Here is a 21696-nt window from a genome sequence, read left to right on the forward strand (position 1 = left end):
GGTAAATCGAGGTAGAAATTGGCCTAAATGCCTTCTTCCTATGACTGGTACCACCTACTTTGTAGACCCGAGAAAGGGTGAGCCTGGACAAAAGGTATCTCATTCTCACTTCCAGAGTCCCACTGCTGTACCTCAGGCTAGCCTCAGAAAAATCAAAACTTAACGGAGTGGGTTGACTGAGGTGTTGACTGAGGTGATAGAGGTTGAAGTGGATTGAGGTGGCTAAGTACTCAACTACCTTCCTGCCTCTCTTTGTGGTGTTTATGGAGAGGAGACTAGAGCAAAGGCTCCCCAGATCCCCCCAGTCCTCCTAAGCCCATCCTCTCTTTCCTCCCCATCACAGTCGGTCCTCGAATGACCTCAGAGCCTCAGTCCCTGCTGGTAGATCTGGGCTCCGATGCTGTCTTCAGCTGTGCGTGGATCGGCAACCCATCTCTGACCATCGTGTGGATGAAACGAGGTTCTGGTGTGGTGAGTCCTCAAGCCACTCTCCAGGGTCCTACAGCAGAAATTGGGCCATAGATAGTGGAGCAGGCAGGAGGGTTTGGGGAAAACAATCTCTATAGTAATCCAAGGAGTCCCAAAAAGAAGAACAGGAACTCAAAGTCTCCTGTACCTGTGTCACTCTGGTTTTGTTTTTTTTTTTAAGATTTATTTATTAGTTATTAGTTATATGTAAGTACACTGTAGCTGCCTTCAGACACCCCAGAAAAGGGCACCAGATGTCATTATGGATGGTTGTGAGCCACCATGTGGTTGCTGGGATTTGAACACAGGACCTTCAGAAGAGCAGTGCATGCTCTTAACCACTGAGCCATCTCTCCAGCCCCCCTGTGTCACTCTGAACACACTATGCATAGAACAGTTATCCCTAGCACTAGAAAGATTTCTAAGCTTTCCCCAGATAAACTTACCCTTAGTCTCTGGGTGATGGTGGCACACACCTTTAATCCCAGCACTTCAGAGACAGAGGCAGGAAGAGCTTTGTGGCCAGCTTGGTCTGCAGAATTAAGTTCCATAACAGCCAGGGCGACAAAAAGAAGTTCTACCCTGGAGAAACAAGTCAACAAAAACATTACCTTTAATCTCAGCACTGTTTTGTGGTCAGGCAGAAGGAACCAACCTTTGGATAGTCTTTTATGTGCTTACAGCTACAGCTGGGGTTCAGGTGGTGCCGTTGCCCCCTTGAGATGGATGAGCCTTTGAGACAGTCAGTAACTGACCAATACCATACAGGTATTTAGTGCTGGAGACAGGAATAGCTAGTGTCCAAGACTAGCTAATATCATCGCCTCCAGTTATCTCCCAAGAGGATGCTAATAATGACTCAGAAGACCTAGATTCAAGGACCCTCCACATTCATTTTTGGGATAAATTCACCCATGAGGAGCTGGGAGGTGACAGAAGGGTAGCTAGTAGCATCCTTCTCTCCATATGAAGAAGCCATGGATCCTTGGTTAGTGACTCTCACATTCCTGCCACCACAGTGCACTACACCCATAGACCTGCATCTCTGGAAAGGAGGTCTCCGTGTGTGTGTGTGTGTGTGTGTGTGTGTGTGTGTGTGTGTGTGTGTCCTCTCAAAGCCTTAATGGCACTATCTATCTCTTAGCTCTCACTTCACCTTGGTGTTTAAAGAGATGCTGGAGTCTGCGTCTGCAATCTACTCCAGTTAGAGAAAGCCTTCCCTTACTCTCTCTATCTGATCCCTCTCCCTCTTCCTAGGTCCTGAGCAATGAAAAGACCCTAACCCTCAAATCTGTCCGCCAAGAGGATGCTGGGAAGTACGTGTGCCGGGCTGTGGTGCCCCGGGTAGGAGCTGGGGAGAGAGAGGTGACCTTGACTGTCAATGGTAAGAGCCCCACTCAAACACCAAAATGGGAGTGGGGAATTGGAAGGAGGGGAGAGTCCCAAGGCATCTTGGTAGCAGGTGTTGTTCCCAAAGGGGAGGTCACTGACTCTAGGCATGGTTGCCCCTAACACAGCATTCTATCTGTCTGTGGAGGTAAAGGTAAACTGGTAAGTTTGTGGATTCTTTCCTCCTTTTCAGTGCCTTCCAACGGATCTCAGTAGACGTGTATGAGAGGTGGTGGATTTTATCCTGGCTAAGAAAAGGAGGTCAGAGGTCAGAGGGTGACCACATTCCTTTATCTACCTTGTCACCCAAGGCCCCTGTCAAGGCCCATGGAGAGATTAAGGGCACACCTCTCACTTCTCATGATCACCCACTTCCTGTTATATTTGGGCTGCCCAGGCAGAGAGACATGTCACCCTCCCCAGAGACCAGGCCTACAGTGCCCTCCTGAGGTCAGGGAGCATGTCTTTTCACACACAGTGAACGTAGCCACAGCAGGAAAGTGCGCTCAGAGTGGGAGTTCATTTACGACCGCCTGTGAAACACTGAGGGGTGGTAGTGTCAGACCAGACCTGGATGCTGAGATGAAGGTGCCCATAAGAAAGCTAGAACCAATTCAGGCCAGACTCAAGAAGTCTGGCAGCAAGATGGAAGTTTCAAGATCCTGGTACAGTGCACACTTGAGCTATGGTCAGAAATCAGGGTTGCCTTTTTATAGGAGTGAGAAACGCCAAGGCCTAAACCCCACCACCACCGTGCACTGCTGTGTGCTGCCTCAGATCAAAGTCCTGAGCTTCAGGTCCTGTGTGAGGCTTCAGGGTCCTGGCCCGAGAGCAGGGTGTGAGGCAAATTCTGGAAATGATCCGAAGTGACTATATCTCAACACAGGAAGCCACCCACAGACAAATTCATCTCTTCTCCTTCTTTGTGGAAAAAAAACCAAGCTCAGCTTGATGTCTCTTCAGCATCCCTGCGCTGTCCCCATTACTCAGCTCCAGCCCGGTGGTTCCTCTTCTCTCTGCAGAAGGGCAACTGCTGCAGAGACATGGTCAATCTACTCCAGCTAACCAGACAGCAGAGCATTCACACGTCACCTCTCCCTGGCAGAACCCAGACTCCCAAGCCCTCCTGCCTTTCCTGTGTGTCCCCAGGATGCCACCAATAAATTGGCACTGCAGGGCTAAAAATAACAGCATCTGATCGCGCCTCGGTATATCCATGGCAACAGAGGCTGCAGCCTTTTCCTGCCGAGCCTGTGTCTGACACTCCGCTCAGCGCGCCAGGCCACAGTGAAATCGGCAACCCTCCCCACTGCCCGCTCTGGGGAGGGCGCTGAGGAGCCAAGCTGCCATGCCTGTTGTCAGCTGTGACCCCCCCCCCCTCCCTCCAAGGCTCGGGACTCTCAGACACACACTTGCCTGGAGCTACTAACTGAGCATCCTTGTGTCTAGGGGAGAGGAGGGAGGGGCTGGCGTTTTTACTGTAGCTTTAAGACATTCAGGAATTTCTTATTGGGAACTTAAAAAGACTTTGCGGGGGGAGGGGGGAGGAGGATCTTCCTTTGCTCCTGGGAAACACACACACACACACACCTCAGAAGGACCCACATTCCAGCCTAGGCTCTGGCATCCAGCCAACAGTTATTCCGTCCATTTTTCCCCCACACCCTGCATGGCTTCCCTGGGCTGCTGGGTAGAGACCGGCTGAAGGAATCATCAGGAGGAAGGGAACGGCCCCTTGCTTATTCTCTGCTAGTCACTGTGCGACTGGGGCCTAGATAAAATGACTCAAAGGGAGGAACCTGCCAGGCACCACGAGAGCTGGGAACTGTCTATCCTGCCTGTAGTTGGAGAACGGGTGGAGAGGTGGTGAGGTGGTAGTCCGGGGCCCTGGCGTCTAGAGCACCCCCATCTCACAGCCCTCCTCCTGTGAGTGACACCCAGACCCGTGGCCTTGGGAAATGAATTGGCACCACTATAATCTGAGCTGGATCAAAGCAGGTACCAGGAGGAAGGGGAAGATGGCTGCCAATTACCCATTGGTTCTCCGAGCCTGCTTTCCTTTATCCTAGTTTTTTTGGTTTTCTTTCAAGAAGCCAAAAAAAAAAAAAAGTATATGTATTTGTTGACAGCTTTTAGAGACCCGTGAACCCCCTGGGGATTCCTAGTTCCTGGGAAATGAAAGGAAAAGATTCTTTATGGTATCATCACTTAGCCCAGCTGCAAAGCAAAGCATCACCCAGGTGCCACAGAATGTAGTTGCTGTGGCTCAGAGCCAACGGCTTCTTGGAGTAGAGGAACTCTGGGGAGAAAAGCCAGCTTCAGCCCACCTCTAAAGTCATCTGTGGACAAAGCTCTTACCTTGAGGTCTCCCATGTCTGTGCATCAGACAGAGCTATTCCCATTCCGAACTCAGAAGCCATCTCTCCCAATACCTGTTTTTCCCCTTGGCTGAGAACCACTCATAGAAATGCAAATCTGTTTTAATTAAGGTGGTTAATAAACAGCAATTATGTTTGCGGCAATTTTTGTTTTGTTTCCAGCATAATTTTGCCTCTTCTCAGGATCTCTCCCTCTTAGCTATCTTTCCTGAGGTCTAAATCCCAACCATCACCCCAGGGACTGGGACCATGCGAGAATGTTTTCATCCCTTCCCTCATTCTTCAACCAGTCCAGCCCAAGTTATGTGGAGATAAAGGGCAGTTAACTGGAAGTGTCAGTGAGACAGGCTTCACTCCAGGTGCTGTCCCTTGGCTTGCACACACACACACACACACACACACACACCCCGATTGGGATAATACTGAGTCAGGTTTGGAGCTGTGGTTTCAACTGGCCTGGCTGGTTGTGTATGTGGAGAAAAACAAGACAGTAAGCTAGAGGATCTTCTCAGACCTGTATAGGATTAGGCTATGAGCTCAGCTAGCCAGACATCCCTTTTGCAAGGTAATTCCCACCCTTGGTGAAGGAACAGCGCCACTTTCCTTTCCTTCTTGGCCCAACAGATACCCAATTTCTTAGGCAAGTTTGCCCTCTGCTGGAAAATTGAGAAATTGCTTGAATTCCAACAAGGAAGCAAGGCTGGATGGCATTCCCATGCCCTCTGCTTGCAATCTTCTCTCATATTGGTGGTTGCCTCGACTCCCTTCCCAAGCTCACCATCTCCTTTGCAAAACACTCCTCATCTGCAGATAGAATTATTCTCTCTCCTCTGAAGCCAGTTAGTCTTTATCTGCACCACTCCTGTGGCATGAACACTCACCACCTTTCATGTTATTAATATATCCTGGGAATTCTGTCTTGGATGCATTCACTCGCGTTCCCAGGAGAGGTTTATGATGGAATGCCTAATTTATCTTCAGGTCCTCTACCTCGCACTCTGCCTTGCATGCACAGGTCTTCTGTAAACGTTTGCTGAATGCTTGGATTGGTGAACACGCTTCTGAACCCATCAAAAGAGGGTGCCAGCTGGGGCTCTGCCCTTTCTGCATCCCCAACATGATGTCATCTTCCCAACAGGACCCCCCATCATCTCCAGCACACAGACCCAGCATGCCCTCCATGGAGAGAAGGGCCAGATCAAGTGCTTCATCCGGAGCACACCACCGCCTGACCGAATTGTGAGTGCTCCTGGGAGGGAAGGTGGTGAGGTACCACCCCCAGCATCCAGCAACACTTGGGTGCCCCCCCCCCAAAAAAAAACTGGTGCAAGCCTTGGAGCTTCCCTTCCCCTCCGTTAGAATGAAATGATACCTAGCTGTGCCTTGAGATAGTATACCCTGAGGATGAGCTAAGAGGAGGCAGCCTCCTGCCTCAGAGCAGGCAAGCTTGGAGATAGTATGCATGCCTCCAAGTGCTAACACTGGTGTTTCAGACTGAATTAGGCACCCTGTGTGCAGAGGGCAAGTGAAAACAGCAGCAGGAACGGACAACTCATTTCTTTTCTTTCCTGGGCTCAAAGCCAATGTCATAAAATTGTAAACTGGGTACAGTTTACTGCCAGAAATCCCTGGGCCTCCCAGAATTATCCTCTTCTGCCTCTTCTCCTCCTGGTGTCCAGGAGGTACTCTGTGCCTTCCATATGGAGAAGCCCCCTCTAAAATGGCCATTGTATTATCCTTTCTTCCTCTAACCTCACAGCCTCCAGGGAAGACCAGACACAGCCCACCTAACCCCGGACTCCCACCCCGAGCCCACCTTCATTGCACCTTGGTGTTTACATTTCTTTTATTAAGAAAGACTTAAAAAATTAAATGTATTAATCATTGTGTGAGTAGGATGTGGAGGTGGACTGAGTGCTGAGATCAGCAGGAGAGATCAGAGGACAACTGTGAGATCAGTTCTCTCCTTTCACAGTCATGTACATTTTAGAGATCTAACTCGGGGACACCGGCTTCTGTGGCAAACACCTAACCCACTAATCCATCTTTCTAAACACAATGCTCCCTCACCACCCCACATGGATTTGAAACTGGTAGCTGCTCCAGTATAAAAACAAAGAAAAGGAGAGCATTGTGTAGCACTTCTGAAGGCAAGTGTTACTTTAGTAATCCCCTGCCCCAATGAGGGTGTCTTAGTTACTTTGTATCACTGTAGGGAAACCAGAAGACCAAGTTCATTTACAAAAGAAAGCATTTAATTAGGCTTGCAGCTCAGAGGGTTAGATAATGTCCATGATGGCAGAGCAACCACATAATGGTAGAAACAATTGAGAGTCCACATCTTGATATGCAAGCAGAAGGCCTACCCCAAGTGACACACCTCCTCCAACAAGGCCACACTTTCTAATCCTTCTCAAACAGTTCCACCAGTGTAGATCAAGTATTCAAACATATGCACCTATGGGAGCTATTCTCATTCAAACCATGACAGATGGTCTTACTAGAAGACTGCCCAGAAGCCAGCCTGCAGTATAACAGTGCTGGAAGGCTATAGCTCAGATGGGCACTGCTCAAATAAGAGCCTATGTGTGCCAGCAATGCTGCCTGGTAAACTAAGACATTGGTAGAAGATTATTGCTGTTAAATGTTGTCCCAGGCATCTGGTTCATTTGCTGTCTGAAAGATTCACACAACATTGCAAATAATTGCACATAGTCACTTTTACCTCTGTCTCCCCATTCACTTTTTTTAAAAACTGTAACTATAACTTGTGGCCATTGTAAAAGATTCCCCCTCAACCACCCTAGAGCTTTTTTTCATCATCTTTTTCTTTATAGCTATTTATTTCTGGGCTAGTAGCTCTCCCTAGGTCCTCTAGAGGCATCCGGCAGTGTCTACTGACCTTTGTGGTTGTCACAGCATTGAAGGGTGCTGGCCTTAGTGAGTAAAACCAAGGATGCCACAAACAGCCCCACAGCTGGGAAGAAAGCCAAGCCCTCACTTGTGCTTTCTGGCATTGAACATAGAGCAAGATTACAGAAATGGTGGACATGATAAAGCTCATGTAAAGTCACCCCTATAAACAAAGAAATGGAGATGATGGAGCACACCATTTTGAACATATTCCCATAAAAAAAAGAAAGTCTCCAAATCTAGGTGTGATGGCCAATACCATGATGTCAACAGGGGGAGGTGAAAACGGTGGATAAGCAGTTCATCGTTGTCTTGGTCACAATCTTCGTTCAAGAATTTTAAAGTCTCTCTGTCTCTCCAAGGCTCAGCACCAAGGAGCACTGGCAAGGAAGCCCAGAAAAGTAGCCATGTGGAGGGTTACATTGCTGCCACAAAGGCTCCCTCCTTGCCTACAAAATGTTCCTAGTGCAGAACTACATAGAGTACCCTTCAGGGAGGGAAATATCCTCTGAGGTGTCCCCAACCTCAGATATGGATGGATATGCATGTACATGGTCAATAGGATATGTATACATGCAATGTGTGTGTGTGTGTGTGTGTGTGTATCTGTGTAGTGTGCTATATATTGTGATGCATATGTGCACATGGTATGTGTGATGCACATGTATAGTGGGTGTGTATATGTTAGGGTATGTACAAATACGTCTGCATTGATATGTGTTCTTGCTTGTATGTGATATGGTATGTGTTGTGACATATTTATTTTTGCATGCTGGTGGAATTCAATTTCTGATGTGCTATTTGGTGTCATGGAATGTATATGTGTATGTATATACAGTACATGTGTGTGTAGTATATGGTTTGTAATGTATATATATAAACATATGTATGTTTGTACTGTGGGTATGTGATATGGTTGATATGCATAGATGGTATGGCATACGTTTCTATGTTGTGACTATATTTATGTGAACAGTGGCACATACACACATGTGTATTGTGATGTGATATGTCATATGAATAGTTCTGAATGCATGGTTTGTGTTGTGTGTATGTATAGTGTTTGTAGTATGCGTGCTTATGCCATACAAGTGTGTAATGTGTTGTTCATGTGTATTTATTTTCATAGTTTGTGGTATAGTGTGTATGTATAATGTGCTTTTGCACATGTTGATATGTGTATGGGTGTTGAGTACTTAGATGTGTTTTATAATGTGCATGTGTGGGTGTGTTTTTAGTGTGGGGTATGTGCATGCAAACATATCAGTGTATGCACATGCTGACCATATGTTTGACCTAGGATCTATGTTACTGCATGATAATGTGCTAGTGTGGGTTGTTTATAGTTGTGACATGTATTTAGGTTTGTAGTGTGTGGTATATGTATGCAAATACATGTTTGTGTCGGTGGTATGTGGCAGTGATTGGGAACATGGGCCTAATTATGTCCATATCTTGGGGGTGATATTAAGGTCCAGGTATGATCTCTCCTAATCCTGCACAATCCCACAGGCCTGGTCCTGGAAGGAGAATGTGCTGGAGTCAGGGACATCAGGGCGCTACACAGTGGAGACGGTGAACACAGAGGAGGGAGTCATCTCCACACTGACCATTAGCAACATTGTGCGTGCTGACTTCCAGACCATATACAACTGTACAGCCTGGAACAGCTTCGGCTCTGACACAGAGATCATCCGACTCAAGGAACAAGGTGAGGACTGCCAGGGTGCCCCGGGGACCAAGAATTGCAGGCCAGATCTAAGGTCAGGGCTCACGCTCTTCCTCACTGCAATGCAGCCTCACCTTCTGCTGCCAGGGGCACTGGCCCCACCAAGGAAACAAAGACTACTCCGAGTGATGCCCTCTGGGACTGCTCAGGAAAGGGTGACCACAGAGTGAGCTTGGCTGATGGCAGTGATAAACACCCAATGGCGTCAAACACCCTGGCTTCCACACATTCTGCCTTCCCCTGAGGGCTCTGAGCCCAAGTGCCCTTGCTAGGTTGCGCTTGGACATACATGCTGAGGAATTAGCCCAAACATGATAGAACAGAAGAAGTCCCAAGAATGAGCCAATGCTAAAGCTAAAGAGTAGCAATGCTTATGTGAGGGAATGGGGGCTGGGCTCAGACCACTTGCAACCCCCAGGAGACATCTGGACCACTGTACCCTAGTGGAGACTCTGATTAGTACTGGAGTACAGAGAAGCTGGATTTTGAGAGGTGGAGAAAGAGGAAGGAAGCTTACCTCTCTGTAATCCATCACTATGGCCCCATATGCCTATGGCCCTCACTACTGATGCTAAGAACTTGGTCTCATGCTAGACATGGTAGCATGTGCCTGAACTCTTAGTTACACAATAGACTGAGGTAGCAGGATCATTTGAGCCCACACATTCAAGAACAACCTGGGGGAACATAGCAAGCCCTTTTCTCAGAACAAACAAGAGATCTCCAGTCTCCATTTAAAGTTCTCCAGCTCAGACTACCAAATGGAGAGTGCCAGAAAGATGACAGCCAGTCCAGAGAAGTTCACTGAGCACATAGTCAGTAGCACTAGGTCCTAGAACAGACTAAAGAGCTTCCCTCTGCCAGCTAGTTCCCAGCCACGGGGTTCACGGGTGTCCTGGGCCTCTGGATCAGAGGTTGGAAGCCCAGCAAGTGGTCCCAGCCAGACCCCACCTCCACTCCCCCCCTCACCCCCCCCCCAAGCCTCAATAAATGAGGTGGCCGGTGATCACACCTACAGATCAAATGTCTCAGCGTATCTAAACACCTCTTCCTAATAGGTGCTGCTTTGCATAACGCTTTGCATATGATTTGCATAATACCATCCACACATCATCCAAACCTCCCTGGTCCCCTGTTGCCTATCCTCCCTCTTTGTCTTCCCCCTTGATGTCCTTACCCTTGTGCCCTCCTTTAGTAGTCCCACTCCCACCCTACCTCCACCCTCCCAAACCTCCCCTCCAGGTTTGGCTTTTCTCTCTATCCCTTCCTCTGCTCCGGAGGGCCATGCCAGGCTGAATGAACTCAAGTTCAGTTGGGGGGATCCTGGATCAATGGAGCAGTCCCAGAGACATAACAGAGAAGGGAACCCCGCCCCCTTCACCCTTCCAGGTGACCAATCCCCTGTCCTACCCCCACCCTGGCCAGCCAGGCCCTGGCTGTGGACGCTTGCTTTATTTCCAAACAGGTTCGGAAATGAAGTCGGGAGCCGGGCTGGAAGCAGGTACGGAAGGAGCCGATGAGACTGCCCGGGTTGGAGGGAGGGACTCGGCTAGTAGGGGAGGGGCTCAAAAGGGGGCAGGGAGGCTGCTAAGTTCTCTGTCCTCCCCGCGTCAAAGGTTCAGTGCAGTCAGAGCAGTGGGAGGGGGCTCCCAGCAGCTGGCGTCCAGAGACCCTAAACACTTGCCTGACACTACAGCCCGGGGCTCCTTCCTCTCCAGGACGCAGCTCTTGCTCCCCTCCTACCCTTTGTCCTCAGAAGCCCTGGCTCCCATCCCCGCCCCAGCTTCCCTCTATTTCCAGGCCCTTCCTGACTCTGCTCCTCAGCACATCACCAGCTCAACATCGCTCCCCAGGGGCCTGTGGCCTGTTCCATCCATGCTTGCTGGCTCACTGCCTCCCCTGTTCCCCGTGTCCCCGTCATGGAAGCACCATCTCATCATCAAGCAACACTGCTGGACACTGGCCCTCCAGGGCTCCCATAGCAAAGTGCTCATCAGACTCCATGGGTGGATTTGTTCCATCTAGACAACTGTTCCCTCTGAATGCCCAGGCAGGACACCAGAGGAGAACAGCAGGACTTGGTGAATCCTACTTCACAGGGCTGGCCAACGCCTGAGGGTCCTCTCAGTTCTCTGCCCACACTGGTTTCCTGGCCTCCGTCACTCTTTTAATGAGCTATATGTAGAGTCTACATCCCCCGCTCCTTGGACACACATGCCCTGCTCAGAGCATCAATCTAGATTACAACCATCCCACAGAGCCCTTGTGGTCTATCCAGAGGCAGCACGCAATTATCTACCACCTACATCTTCAGATCTCTAGAGGTCCAGGTCCTGTGAGGCACTTTGTTCATATTCCTTCCACCTCTGGTAGCTAAGACTCCCTCATGCCCAGCTCCCTTCTTGGGATGAAGAGGAAGCTAAGGACGGCTATCCCTCCCCAGTCCCTCTCAAAGGAATGTTCAGAAAGAAAGGGTCTGACAAAGTGACCTAAGTCAGAATCCAAGAGGCCAGGAAAAGTAAGGGATGCCACCAGCCTTCGAGGAGCCCTTCTCCTCTGCCCCTGCCTACCCAAGATACACGCACCCCCTGCTATTAACAGTGCAAGAAAATGTGGATTTGGAGGAGCCAAGCCAGCAGTAGCCATACTTCTGCTGCCTCAGCTCCCCGGGGTTATGGGTGGAACGTTGAGGCCTGGGGATGTTAAGAGAGAATGCCTTGGCTCTGAGAGGAGAAGGGATATCCCTGAGTTTTCCTTAGGAAACTCACTAGGAATCCCACAAGTGCTAGAGCAAACACAAAATAAAGAAATCCAAACCGCAGGACTAATGAGGTTTAACTAGGAACACCTGTTTGCCAAAGCCAGCTTGGCTGAGATCTCTCTTTCCCAGTCCTGATTTCTGAGTTCAACCCTTTCTGTCCTTGGGATTTTGCCATCCTTACTTCCTCTTGGTCACCTCCTGTCACCTCTGTAGGTCGTGGCCACTAATAGGTAGGTAACAAGAGAGAGTTCGTGTGTGAATTCTGGGGTACTGTGACACCAGGCCTGTCGAATAGGTGCCCCCTACCTCACAGCAACAGCTTGGGGGTCAGTGTTTCCTTCTATTTAGTAAGCAGGGGTCAGGGAGCAGAGCACTCAGTATTCATGAAGCCCTGAGTTTCATTTCCAAAACATCAAAAGAAGAACAGTGATATTCTAACCAGAGCTCCAGAATGCCTCGCCTTCTGCGGGTCATCCAAGCTGCACTGATGAATGTGGGTGGGGAAGGAGCTCAGACATTCAGAGGAATTTCCTCTCGGTTAAGGCTACTGTCTGCTACTGTCCTCCCACAAAAGAACTGAAACAAACATTTAAAGGAGGCTGGGCCCTTGGCTCTGCTCCAAGACATTTCCTCTCACTCTTCTACCTAAAGTCCTTAAAGACCTCTAAAGGCACACTAGTACTACTCCATTTTACAGACAAGAGACAAGGAAACATAGGGTAAGATGTTCAGAGGGTGTGATAGGGCAAGGGACACAACCGGGCAGCAGTCCGGAGAATACCATGTGACACAGAGATTAGTGGGCTGGAGTTGGGAGGAGGGTGAGGAGACCTGGATTGACCTTGTTCACACAGAGGAGGCACACACATGTCCATGAACAAGTCACTGATACCTTTGGGCTTCAGTGTCCTTCCCAAATGAGCGGCTTGGGTTCATTATAATCCAGTTTCACCCTTCCTCGGAATTTCTAAGAGCTGTTCAGAGCTACAGATAGACTACTCAGGGCCTAAAGTCATGTTCTCAGGACCTATGTGCATCCATCTGCTTTACAGAAAGGCATTCTCCCTGTCCCCCACCCCCACTCCCTGCCCCCAGCACTACCTGCTATTCCTGCACATTTGGCAAGGACCAGAGGCAGACTGGGGAATGCGCCAGGGTGACAGTTCTGTACCTTTTGGGATGGAAGCAGATGGTGGATGTTGAAGGGCTGGCCTTGAAGGAGAAGGGTATGGAGGTCAAGAAAAAAGAAAGGACCTTTTCTCCTGAGCATTGTGGTAGCAAGGAAGCTGTGATGGAACTCCCCTGGTCCCAAGGCTTGGATATGTGTGGAGCACAGTAGGTCCTGATTCCCAGCAGGCCAGAGGAGGAAGTTGCCTCAGAGCTGAAAGCCCTGAGTTGTCTCTATGTACCCACCTTGTTCCACAGAAAGGGAAGTAAGGAGACAGGAGCCATTGCCTTTGTTGTTGTCGTTGTTGTTGTTGTCAAAGGAAAGCCATGGACTTATGACTCACTAACCACTACATGCATTATAAATCCCTCCCTGAATGCTGAAGAGAGCTAAATTAGGCCAGCCTCGTCCTGCATCTCCAGTTTTCCTCTCCCTGGCTCTCTACCCTGTTCTAGCATCTACCCCTTTCCCCTGGCTCCTCCCTACTCTCCACCTACCTTATATCCCCTACCCAGGCTCAACAATCCTATCCAGAGCTAACCCCCTATTGAACTGTCTGTGCCTGCCCAGGCCCACCGAGGCATGCCCAGGAAAGTCCCACATGGCATGGTCTGGCCCCAGCTTGGCAGGGGCTGCACCTGGGGGACTGGGTGGGGCCCTAGCAGGACAGTAGTTTTCTCCTTCCCTCATCAGCCTTGTCTGTTTCTTTCCCGCAGAGTCTGTACCAATGGCCGTCATCATCGGGGTGGCCGTAGGAGCTGGCGTGGCCTTCCTCGTCCTAATGGCAACCATTGTGGCCTTCTGCTGTGCCCGTTCCCAGAGAAGTACGGGAGGGAGACCCGGGATCTCAGGGAGGGGGACAGAGAAAAAGGCCAGGCTTAGACTGCCCAGGAGAGCAAGTAAGCAGGAGTACAAAGAACAAGGGCCACAACAATGTTGTGAGCTCCTGGGGCAGGGATGGGTATGGTGTACTGTTATGCACCTGGAGGGTGTCTGGCAGCAAGTGGGAACCCTACTGAGGCTGACCCGAACTCAACTGGCCTCCAAGTAGCAGGACAGTCCACTAGCACTTTGGGTTGGACACACAGCACTGTTATTTGGAGTGTATAGAAAACCTCAGAGGAAACAGGGTGGCTTGACCCTCCTTGCTCTGCAAAGACTGCTAGCTTAACCTGAAAAGCAAGCCACCCACACAGGGCACAAAAGCATGTGAAGAATTGCCCTGGACGGGCTTTTCAAGGTTTTTTATCTTTAGCAATACAGTTCTAAGGGGTCAGGACACTCTTAAAGAGCATATGGACATGGGACCTCTGTGCTGGGCTCAGCTTTGGAGTAAGGGAGAGGTAGGATGGCAGAGATGAGTTGAAAACAGAGGAAGTGCCCTGGGCATGTCACATCTATTTATAGCCTCCATTTCCTTACTGGTGATATTAGAGGCTTGGGTGGTATAGCTTTTATCACCCCAACCACCTCTGAGCTTCTAGGATCAGAATACACTGAGTCACCAGGACAAGCTATGATCACCTCGCATCCTTCACTTGTTAGAGAAAGCTGCTGATCCCCCTCATATATCCTCCATTCCCAGCTGAGCAACCTTACCACCTTGTGACTATCCAACACAATAGCCTTGAAACCTCCCTTGCTGCCTTTCCTCGGATCTGACAAGGGAGCATATTTCAACAAGATTTGTCCAACAGGCTGCTCCTCTAGTTCAGGGTGGCTAGACCTCTGTGTACTCTGGATTGGCTGAAAGACCTTAAGGTCTTTTTAATATTAAGATTTGTGGCCCTATAACTGGAGAGCTCAAATCCAGGCAGCAACAGACAGAGAAGACTTCTCAAAGTGAGAAGGGACTCAGGGTGACAGATCCTAGTCAGATGAGGTAGAGGGATGGATGAGGACAACCTCTCTAACCACAGGCCATGCTGCAGAAGCTAGATGGCCTGCACGACCAGTCTTTGAGGCCCTTCCAGCCAACAGTTGATCTCTACAGAAGTTCTATGGGTGGGGGCCTGCAAAACTGACATTTCAGAGTCTGAGGGGAGGTTAAATCCTGAGATGGAGCGGGGATCAGGGGGAATAAGGGTGGCAGCAGGGGGTTGTGGGGCAGTTGATATGCCTTGCCTAAGGATGAGGACTGAATTCTTTGTCTACACTTTCCTATCTTATGTCCAGATCTCAAAGGTGTTGTATCAGCCAAAAATGATATTCGAGTGGAAATTGTGCACAAGGAGCCATCTTCTGGCCGGGAGGCTGAGGACCACACCACCATAAAGCAGCTGATGGTAAGAGCACAGCCTATGCCCCACTCCATCCTGAGCACACAGACTTCCCAATGCTCTCCATACTGCTGACAGGCAGCACATCCAGGCAAACCCCTTCTGCCCCCAAAGTAAGCTGGGCATGCACTCAGCCATGAGCATTTATTTGTGCATCTGTGACATGATGGGGGAGATTCAAACACATCTTTGATGCAACACTTGACCTGGATCCTGACCACTGAGTAAGGGAAGAACCTATGCTTGAATTCACATGTGTGGCTGTGTACAGACTCACATGGGGAGAGGCATGATATAGATATTTGATGCATTTTTTTCTCCTCTTCCCCCTTCACACACACACACACACACACACACACACACACACACACACACACACACATCTGCCAGAAACCCTGGTTTCTTCTTGGGAACTGGATATCCACCAAAAGAAAATGCAAAACTTCTCCAGCAACATCAAACAGGCACCGCCTCTTCCTGATCCTCTCTGCAAGAACCAGAATCCTCCCAACTGTCCAGGCAGAAGTCTAGTCAACTATGCCGGAAGCTCGCAGAACACATTATATCGTGGTGGCATTATCTGGGAACAGTGACAAGAGAGCAAGGAATAAAGGACAAGGGCTTCTCTGAGCCCCAGTGACCCCATCTATGAAATGGACATGAACACAGTAATACACAGAGCCATCATCAGGATTATAGGGTAACAACCTGAGTACACACGGGATACAGTAGAGTTTTCTCTCGACATATGTGCAGAGTTCTGTCCTATAATTCCCAGATACCCAAATCTGAATGTGTACAAGTATAAAATGCTATATAACATTTATACAGATGCTACCTGCTTCCTCTCATATTCATAAATCATCTCTACTTATGAAGTGTAATGTAAGTGCTGTGTAAACAATTACTGTACCATATTGCTTAAGGATTAATGACGAGTAAAATATGCACGTTTGATACAGGCAATTTTCCCTAAATATTTTTTGATCCGTGGTTGGCTGAATCGGCTGTGCAGAATCTAGGAATGCAGAGGCCTGCCTGCAAGAGCCCAGGGATTGTTTACTGTTGTGCTGCTCTAAATTCACCCACTAGATGGGGAGCAACTGCTGCCTTCTTCATCCCTGGCAGAGGCTCAAGGTTTCATGAGTGGAACTGACTTTTCTCTCTGTTATACTTTCTCTAGTCAATTGATTTTCAGAGTCTGTCAATTCTGCTTCCAAAATATGTCTCAACAAGGTGTTCCACACCTCTCCTCCATAGTCACTGCCTTATTTTGGGCTTTGCCCCCTGAACCACTGCAGCAACACTCCCTCCTTCTCCCCCCCCACCCCAATTAGGACTTGGCTTTGGGCACTTGTCACAATCCATCTTCCATGGCCCTGAAAAAAGTATCATTCTAAAACACAAATCTGGCGGCCCAGCCTATAACTCCATCGCTCAGGAGGCAGAAACAGTACTATCTCTATGACCCTGAGGCCAGCCTGAACTAATGAATGAGACTCTTAAATGTAAATCTGGTCCTGTGACAATCTGCTGAAGTCCCACAGTTGCTTCCATATCTGCTCGATGAAGTTCAGCTACCCAACATGTCATCGGGCCCTTTGCCTCAAGGCACCTGCCAATCTTTCTAGTTCCATCTTCCAGCCAGACATAGTGTGGCTTTCCAGACACACTAAGTACTGGTGATCCCTGGTTTAGAGTCCTTTATACATCAAAGACCCACGGTCTTTCTCCCTGTTGACTTCTCTGATAAATTTCATACCCTGCACTAAGAACTGGTTCAAACGTCATCCTCTCCAAGAAGTTCTCAGCCTGCCCCCTCCTCACACACTGGCAAGCTGTGCAGCGTTTTTGCTTTAGTTTTTGCTGCATTCCCCTTGAGCCTCTTTGACAGCCTGCTGCTGGACCAGGGAGCCTCTCTGGATACCCCAGAGCTTCTCTAGGGCAAAGGTCATGCATCTTTCCCTGGAGCCTCCCTGACACAGTACCTGACAGAGCATTCCTTCACACAGGATGGAAACCACATCCCACATCTGAGAAGGAATAAGCTAATTAAGCTTCATCAGGTCCACCCCTCATCCCTGATAGGCTCTTTAGTTCTCTCCCAAGGAGGTCTTCCTTTTGTCTCAAAGCCACGCCCTCAGGAAGAGGGCAGGTGTTCCTGAGAATTTGGGGCAGAGCAGAAGGGATAATTTGACAGAAGGGACTTGCTGAGACTCTGTAGCTAGTCTGTCCCTTGGGAAGATATTCACGGATCCCCTTCCTCCACAATGGGAGATTTTATACCCAATGATCTGGGAAATACTCCATCATCAAGGGGAAGTGCCTTAGACGTTATATCTGGTGGGAAAGAACAATAATAATTTAGATGAAATCAGTACATTTACTGGAAAAGTGAAAAAAAACGTAATGCAATTAGTGGGGAAATAACAGGAAGGAGGCACGCTGGCCCACAAGACTGAGATGCAAGAGACAAACAAAACACCCTGCTCAACAAGCTGAGTGGGAACCTGAGCCAGGAGTGGCCCTGCAGGAGTGAGGCAACTTGTGTCCGGGGATAGCATCCCTGTGGTTCCTGGTCACTTTATACATCCACCATGCACTGTGGAAGCTTTGTCCTGGTCTTACACCTCATTACTCGGCTATTTGGAGTTCAGCTGCTCATTCCAACACAAATACCGATCACTGTACTCACTTTGGCCAGAAGCGTGTCGGTCAGTGACCACGGTATGCAAGGTCCTAAAACCAAGGTGTGCCAGGGATTGGAAGGGAGCAGGATCTTTCCCCCAAGGCTGTTTGGCACTTGTCAAGGAAGACAGTTTTCCAGTTCATTTGAGTCACTGCTGTGAGGAAGAGGGGTGACCTATTTTGCTAGTAGGCTTTCTGTTGCTATGACAGAACACTGAGAAAATCAGGGCTGGGGGATGGCCCAGTCCATATGGTGTTTTGACACACAAACATGAGGACCTGAGTTCAGTTTTCTCAGAACTCATGTGAAAAAAAGCAAACACCAGCAATCAAAGTCTTGGGGAGGTGGAGACAGGAGGATCTCGTGTGCTCACTGACCAGCCAGCCAAGCTATACTGGTGAGCTCTGGGCTCAGTTAGCAACCCTGCCTCAAAAACTAAGATACTCAGTGTTAACCTCTGACCTACATACACAGAACTGTTTTACACAGAACTATATACACAACACACACAAAAAGGAGGGGGAAAGGCATAGTGGCTCATACCTCCAATCCCAGGACTCAGGAAGCTGAAGCAGGAAATTTGCCACATGTCAACTTCAACTTGAGCTACAAAGTGAATCCCTGTCTCAAAGCAGCAACAACAAGGCCAGCGTAGCTAAGATGACTCATGAGCAAAAGCCAGTGACGCTCAAGGCAGACCACCTGAGTCTGAACCCAGAACCCCAGGGCAATGAGAGAACTAACACCTAAAAAATTGTCATTTGATGTCCACACTGTGACTTGCATATACAGAGTACATGTGCGCGCATGCACACACACACACACACACACACACACAGAGAGAGAGAGAGAGAGAGAGAGAGAGAGAGAGAGAGAGAGAGAGAGATTTGGCCCATGTTTTCAGTTCATGTTCATGTGGCCCTGATGCCTTTAGACCTGCATCAAGGCAGAATATCACTACAAAAGCATGCAGCAGAGAAGACTATCTTATGCTGGCCAAGGAAGCAAGAAGAGACAAGAGGGGGCCTGGTTCCAGTAGCCTCTTCTAGGGGACACCTCCAGTGACCTCACTCTCTTCTACTAAGCGCTACCTCCTAATAGTGCCACATCATGGGGATACTAAGCCTTGAACACATGGCCTTTGGGGGGATAGTTCAGATCCAATCCATAGCACTGATGTTGCCAGCATCTCCACTGGGATTCCTTCCAACATCCTAGCACTGATTTAAAAGACTGCCATAAAGAGCCTGTTGTATAGCTGGTGTTGATGTTCTATGGGTACTTACTTATCTCAAGCGTATCTCCCAGGTAAGCAGAGCTGTTGTACTACATCTTATTATGTATATACAGGGCCCTTAGTGCAGGGCCTGGCCAGAAGTTTTCAACAAATATTCACATGAGAAGTCTGGAGATGTCCCTGCCCAGTGGAAGAAAACATGGCCTCACAGTTATACCGATGCTTCATCCACCCCTACCTCCTGTCTATGCCCTGACATGAGGGTTTCAGGAATATTACTGAGGTCTGGAACTGTATCCAGCTGTTTCACCTACCTTTCTGCAGTCTAAGACATGCAGGGGATACAAATGGCCATCCTTGGAGCTCATTTCTTCATCTTCTCCTGGGAGGAGGTGGACTTGAGCTCTCCTTCTTGGCACTGAGTAGCCGTTTTTGGATTGTAGATGGACCGGGGTGAATTCCAACAAGACTCGGTGCTGAAACAGCTGGAGGTCCTCAAAGAAGAGGAGAAGGAGTTTCAGAACCTGAAGGTAAGAGCAGCTGCTGTGGGTCCGGACTACAGAGATGATGGCCCCATCTATCCCTTACATAAACAAAGACCCACAGCCAGCAGAATGGAAGGGCTCAAGGCCAGTTTGGGGACAGGTGTCACCGTCTAAGGGGGAGGGACTGAAAGTAGCTGCTCTCCTTGTTCCAACACTAAGAAACTGACTTAAGGATGAATTCCTACAATTCTCCCCTCCTGAGGTCTTGTAACACATAGGTTTTAGAAGTCAGTATTCATGTTCTGGATAAATACACAAAGACAACTAAAAGCTGTTTTTTCAAATGATCTTGCATTTCCCCTCATGTAAACCAGGTCTAGAACACTATCACCTTCCCTCCTGACAAATGAGCACCTGCTAGGGTCTGCTAGCATCCGTGCCATGCTAACCCTTGTTGTATCCTGGTCAGTACCCTTCCTCCCCAATCCTCCCCTCCCTCCTTTCCTCCCCCCGTGCAAAGTTTGGTCAGCCTGGCCCCCTGCCACAGACAGTGAAGGCTCCCTGGTAAAACGCCTCTTGTTCTTGCCTACCCAGGACCCCACCAACGGCTACTACAGTGTCAACACCTTCAAAGAACACCATTCAACTCCAACCATCTCCCTGTCCAGCTGCCAGCCAGACCTGCGTCCGACAGGCAAACAGCGTGTGCCCACAGGCATGTCCTTCACCAACATCTACAGCACCTTGAGCGGCCAGGGCCGCCTCTACGACTATGGACAGAGGTTTGTGCTGGGCATGGGCAGCTCTTCCATTGAGCTTTGTGAGCGGGAGTTTCAGAGGGGCTCCCTCAGCGACAGCAGCTCCTTCCTGGACACGCAGTGTGACAGCAGCGTCAGCAGCAGCGGCAAGCAAGATGGCTACGTGCAGTTTGACAAGGCCAGCAAGGCTTCTGCCTCCTCTTCCCACCATTCCCAGTCCTCTTCCCAGAACTCTGACCCCAGCCGACCCCTGCAGCGGCGGATGCAGACTCACGTCTGAGGACCACGCCCTGTGGTGGGGGATGGGCCAAGGAGGAGGACCTGGTACATTCTCGTTCTCCAAGGATTGGGGCTACTTTGCAGAGGACCCTAAAACTGGCCACCTCCGGGGTGGTTTCCGAGCACCTCTGTTAACACCTTCCTTCGAAGCTCTGATCAAGCACAAATCTGGCTCCCAGGTGGGAAATGGAGAGTATGCAGCTGAGCGGATAGTGTTCAGGGCCTCTGTCTCTTGCTCTTCCCTAAAGGTCCCTCAACCACCTTGTCCTCCCATGGGCACTCGTGGCAGCTAGAACTTTGCTTTTATGAAACTGCCGTCCACTTTCCTAGCTCCTCTTGCTGCCCATAAGCCATCCCTGGTGTCTGTATTCCTTGCAGCCTTGAGGAACGGAGGACTTTTTCCCAGCACTGAGCTGCTCCGGAGACCCCAGCCTCCCCACTGTGCATAGCCTATACCACAGAGGCTGGGGGCTGAGAAATGGCCCTGACCAAAGGAGCATCTGCCTGGGAGTCCGCCCCCACTTTGTTTGGTGTTTGTGTCTGTATTCTTGCAGTTCTGTTCTTGGACTTGATACCTCTGCGCTTGGTGGTGGGACTGGCCCTTCAGAGTCTAGTGTCCTCAGAGCTGAGGAAGGGAAAGAGGGAGAATGTGAACTCCTGGAAAACAACTGGCCCAACACACCCTGTGCCAGACTGTGCAGTTCAGAGCCCTCACCCTCATCCTCATCCCCTGCTCCGTGTTCTCCCTTCCTTCCCACAGCACAATTGAGCTAAGTGTGAGAACTGCTCTGGTCAGGGTTTTTTGAACAGTTACTGCAGCGTGCTTCCTGGGAGATGGGGGTTTGAGGGGGTGCTAAAATCTAGGCTGGAGGATGAGACAGACTCTTTCAGCTGATGACCACAAGGAACAATGATCCATTCTCCAATAGACAGGACTCTGTGTGCAAGAGGGACAGTTTTCTTTACCTCTTTCCCATCACTCCCCACTTAAGAATAAACGTTAGGGCCATTACCCAACAAACCTGTTCTGTGCTTTTGTTTCTGCACGTGCCACAGGAAGACCTCAAGAGTCCAAGTACATTGTGGGAGCTCGGGATTTTTAGTTGGTTGGTTGGAAGGATTTTTGTTGTTGTTGTTGTGTTATGTTTTGTTTGCTTCACTTC

The 21696-nt window shown here is 49.4% G+C and overlaps 1 protein-coding gene across 7 annotated transcripts in view; it reads left to right on the plus strand.

Moving 5' to 3' along the window:
- Window positions 1-20794, plus strand: part of Kirrel3 (kirre like nephrin family adhesion molecule 3) — a 573977-nt gene extending 553183 nt beyond the window's left edge. For 3 of the 7 annotated variants that reach the window (XM_029481204.2, XM_085844508.1, XM_085844509.1), the window contains exons 10-18: window positions 344-471; window positions 1726-1852; window positions 5374-5474; window positions 8661-8859; window positions 10343-10378; window positions 13523-13705; window positions 14982-15091; window positions 19455-19541; window positions 20091-20794. In XM_029481204.2, the coding sequence (XP_029337064.1) occupies window positions 344-471; window positions 1726-1852; window positions 5374-5474; window positions 8661-8859; window positions 10343-10378; window positions 13523-13705; window positions 14982-15091; window positions 19455-19541; window positions 20091-20534 (1415 nt within the window). In that variant the 3' untranslated portion in view covers window positions 20535-20794. Of the gene's footprint in view, window positions 1-343; window positions 472-1725; window positions 1853-5373; window positions 5475-8660; window positions 8860-10342; window positions 10379-13522; window positions 13706-14981; window positions 15092-15536; window positions 16069-19454; window positions 19542-20090 lie in introns of those variants that run through there. The other 4 variants (XM_085844511.1, XM_085844510.1, XM_085844512.1 and 1 more) reach the window with 4 other exon arrangements.
- The last annotated feature ends 902 nt before the right edge of the window (window positions 20795-21696 follow it).

Source organism: Mus caroli, unplaced genomic scaffold (genome assembly GCF_978045245.1).
Source record: "Mus caroli unplaced genomic scaffold, Mus_caroli_1 scaffold_11, whole genome shotgun sequence".
NCBI classification, from domain to species: Eukaryota; Metazoa; Chordata; class Mammalia; order Rodentia; family Muridae; genus Mus; species Mus caroli.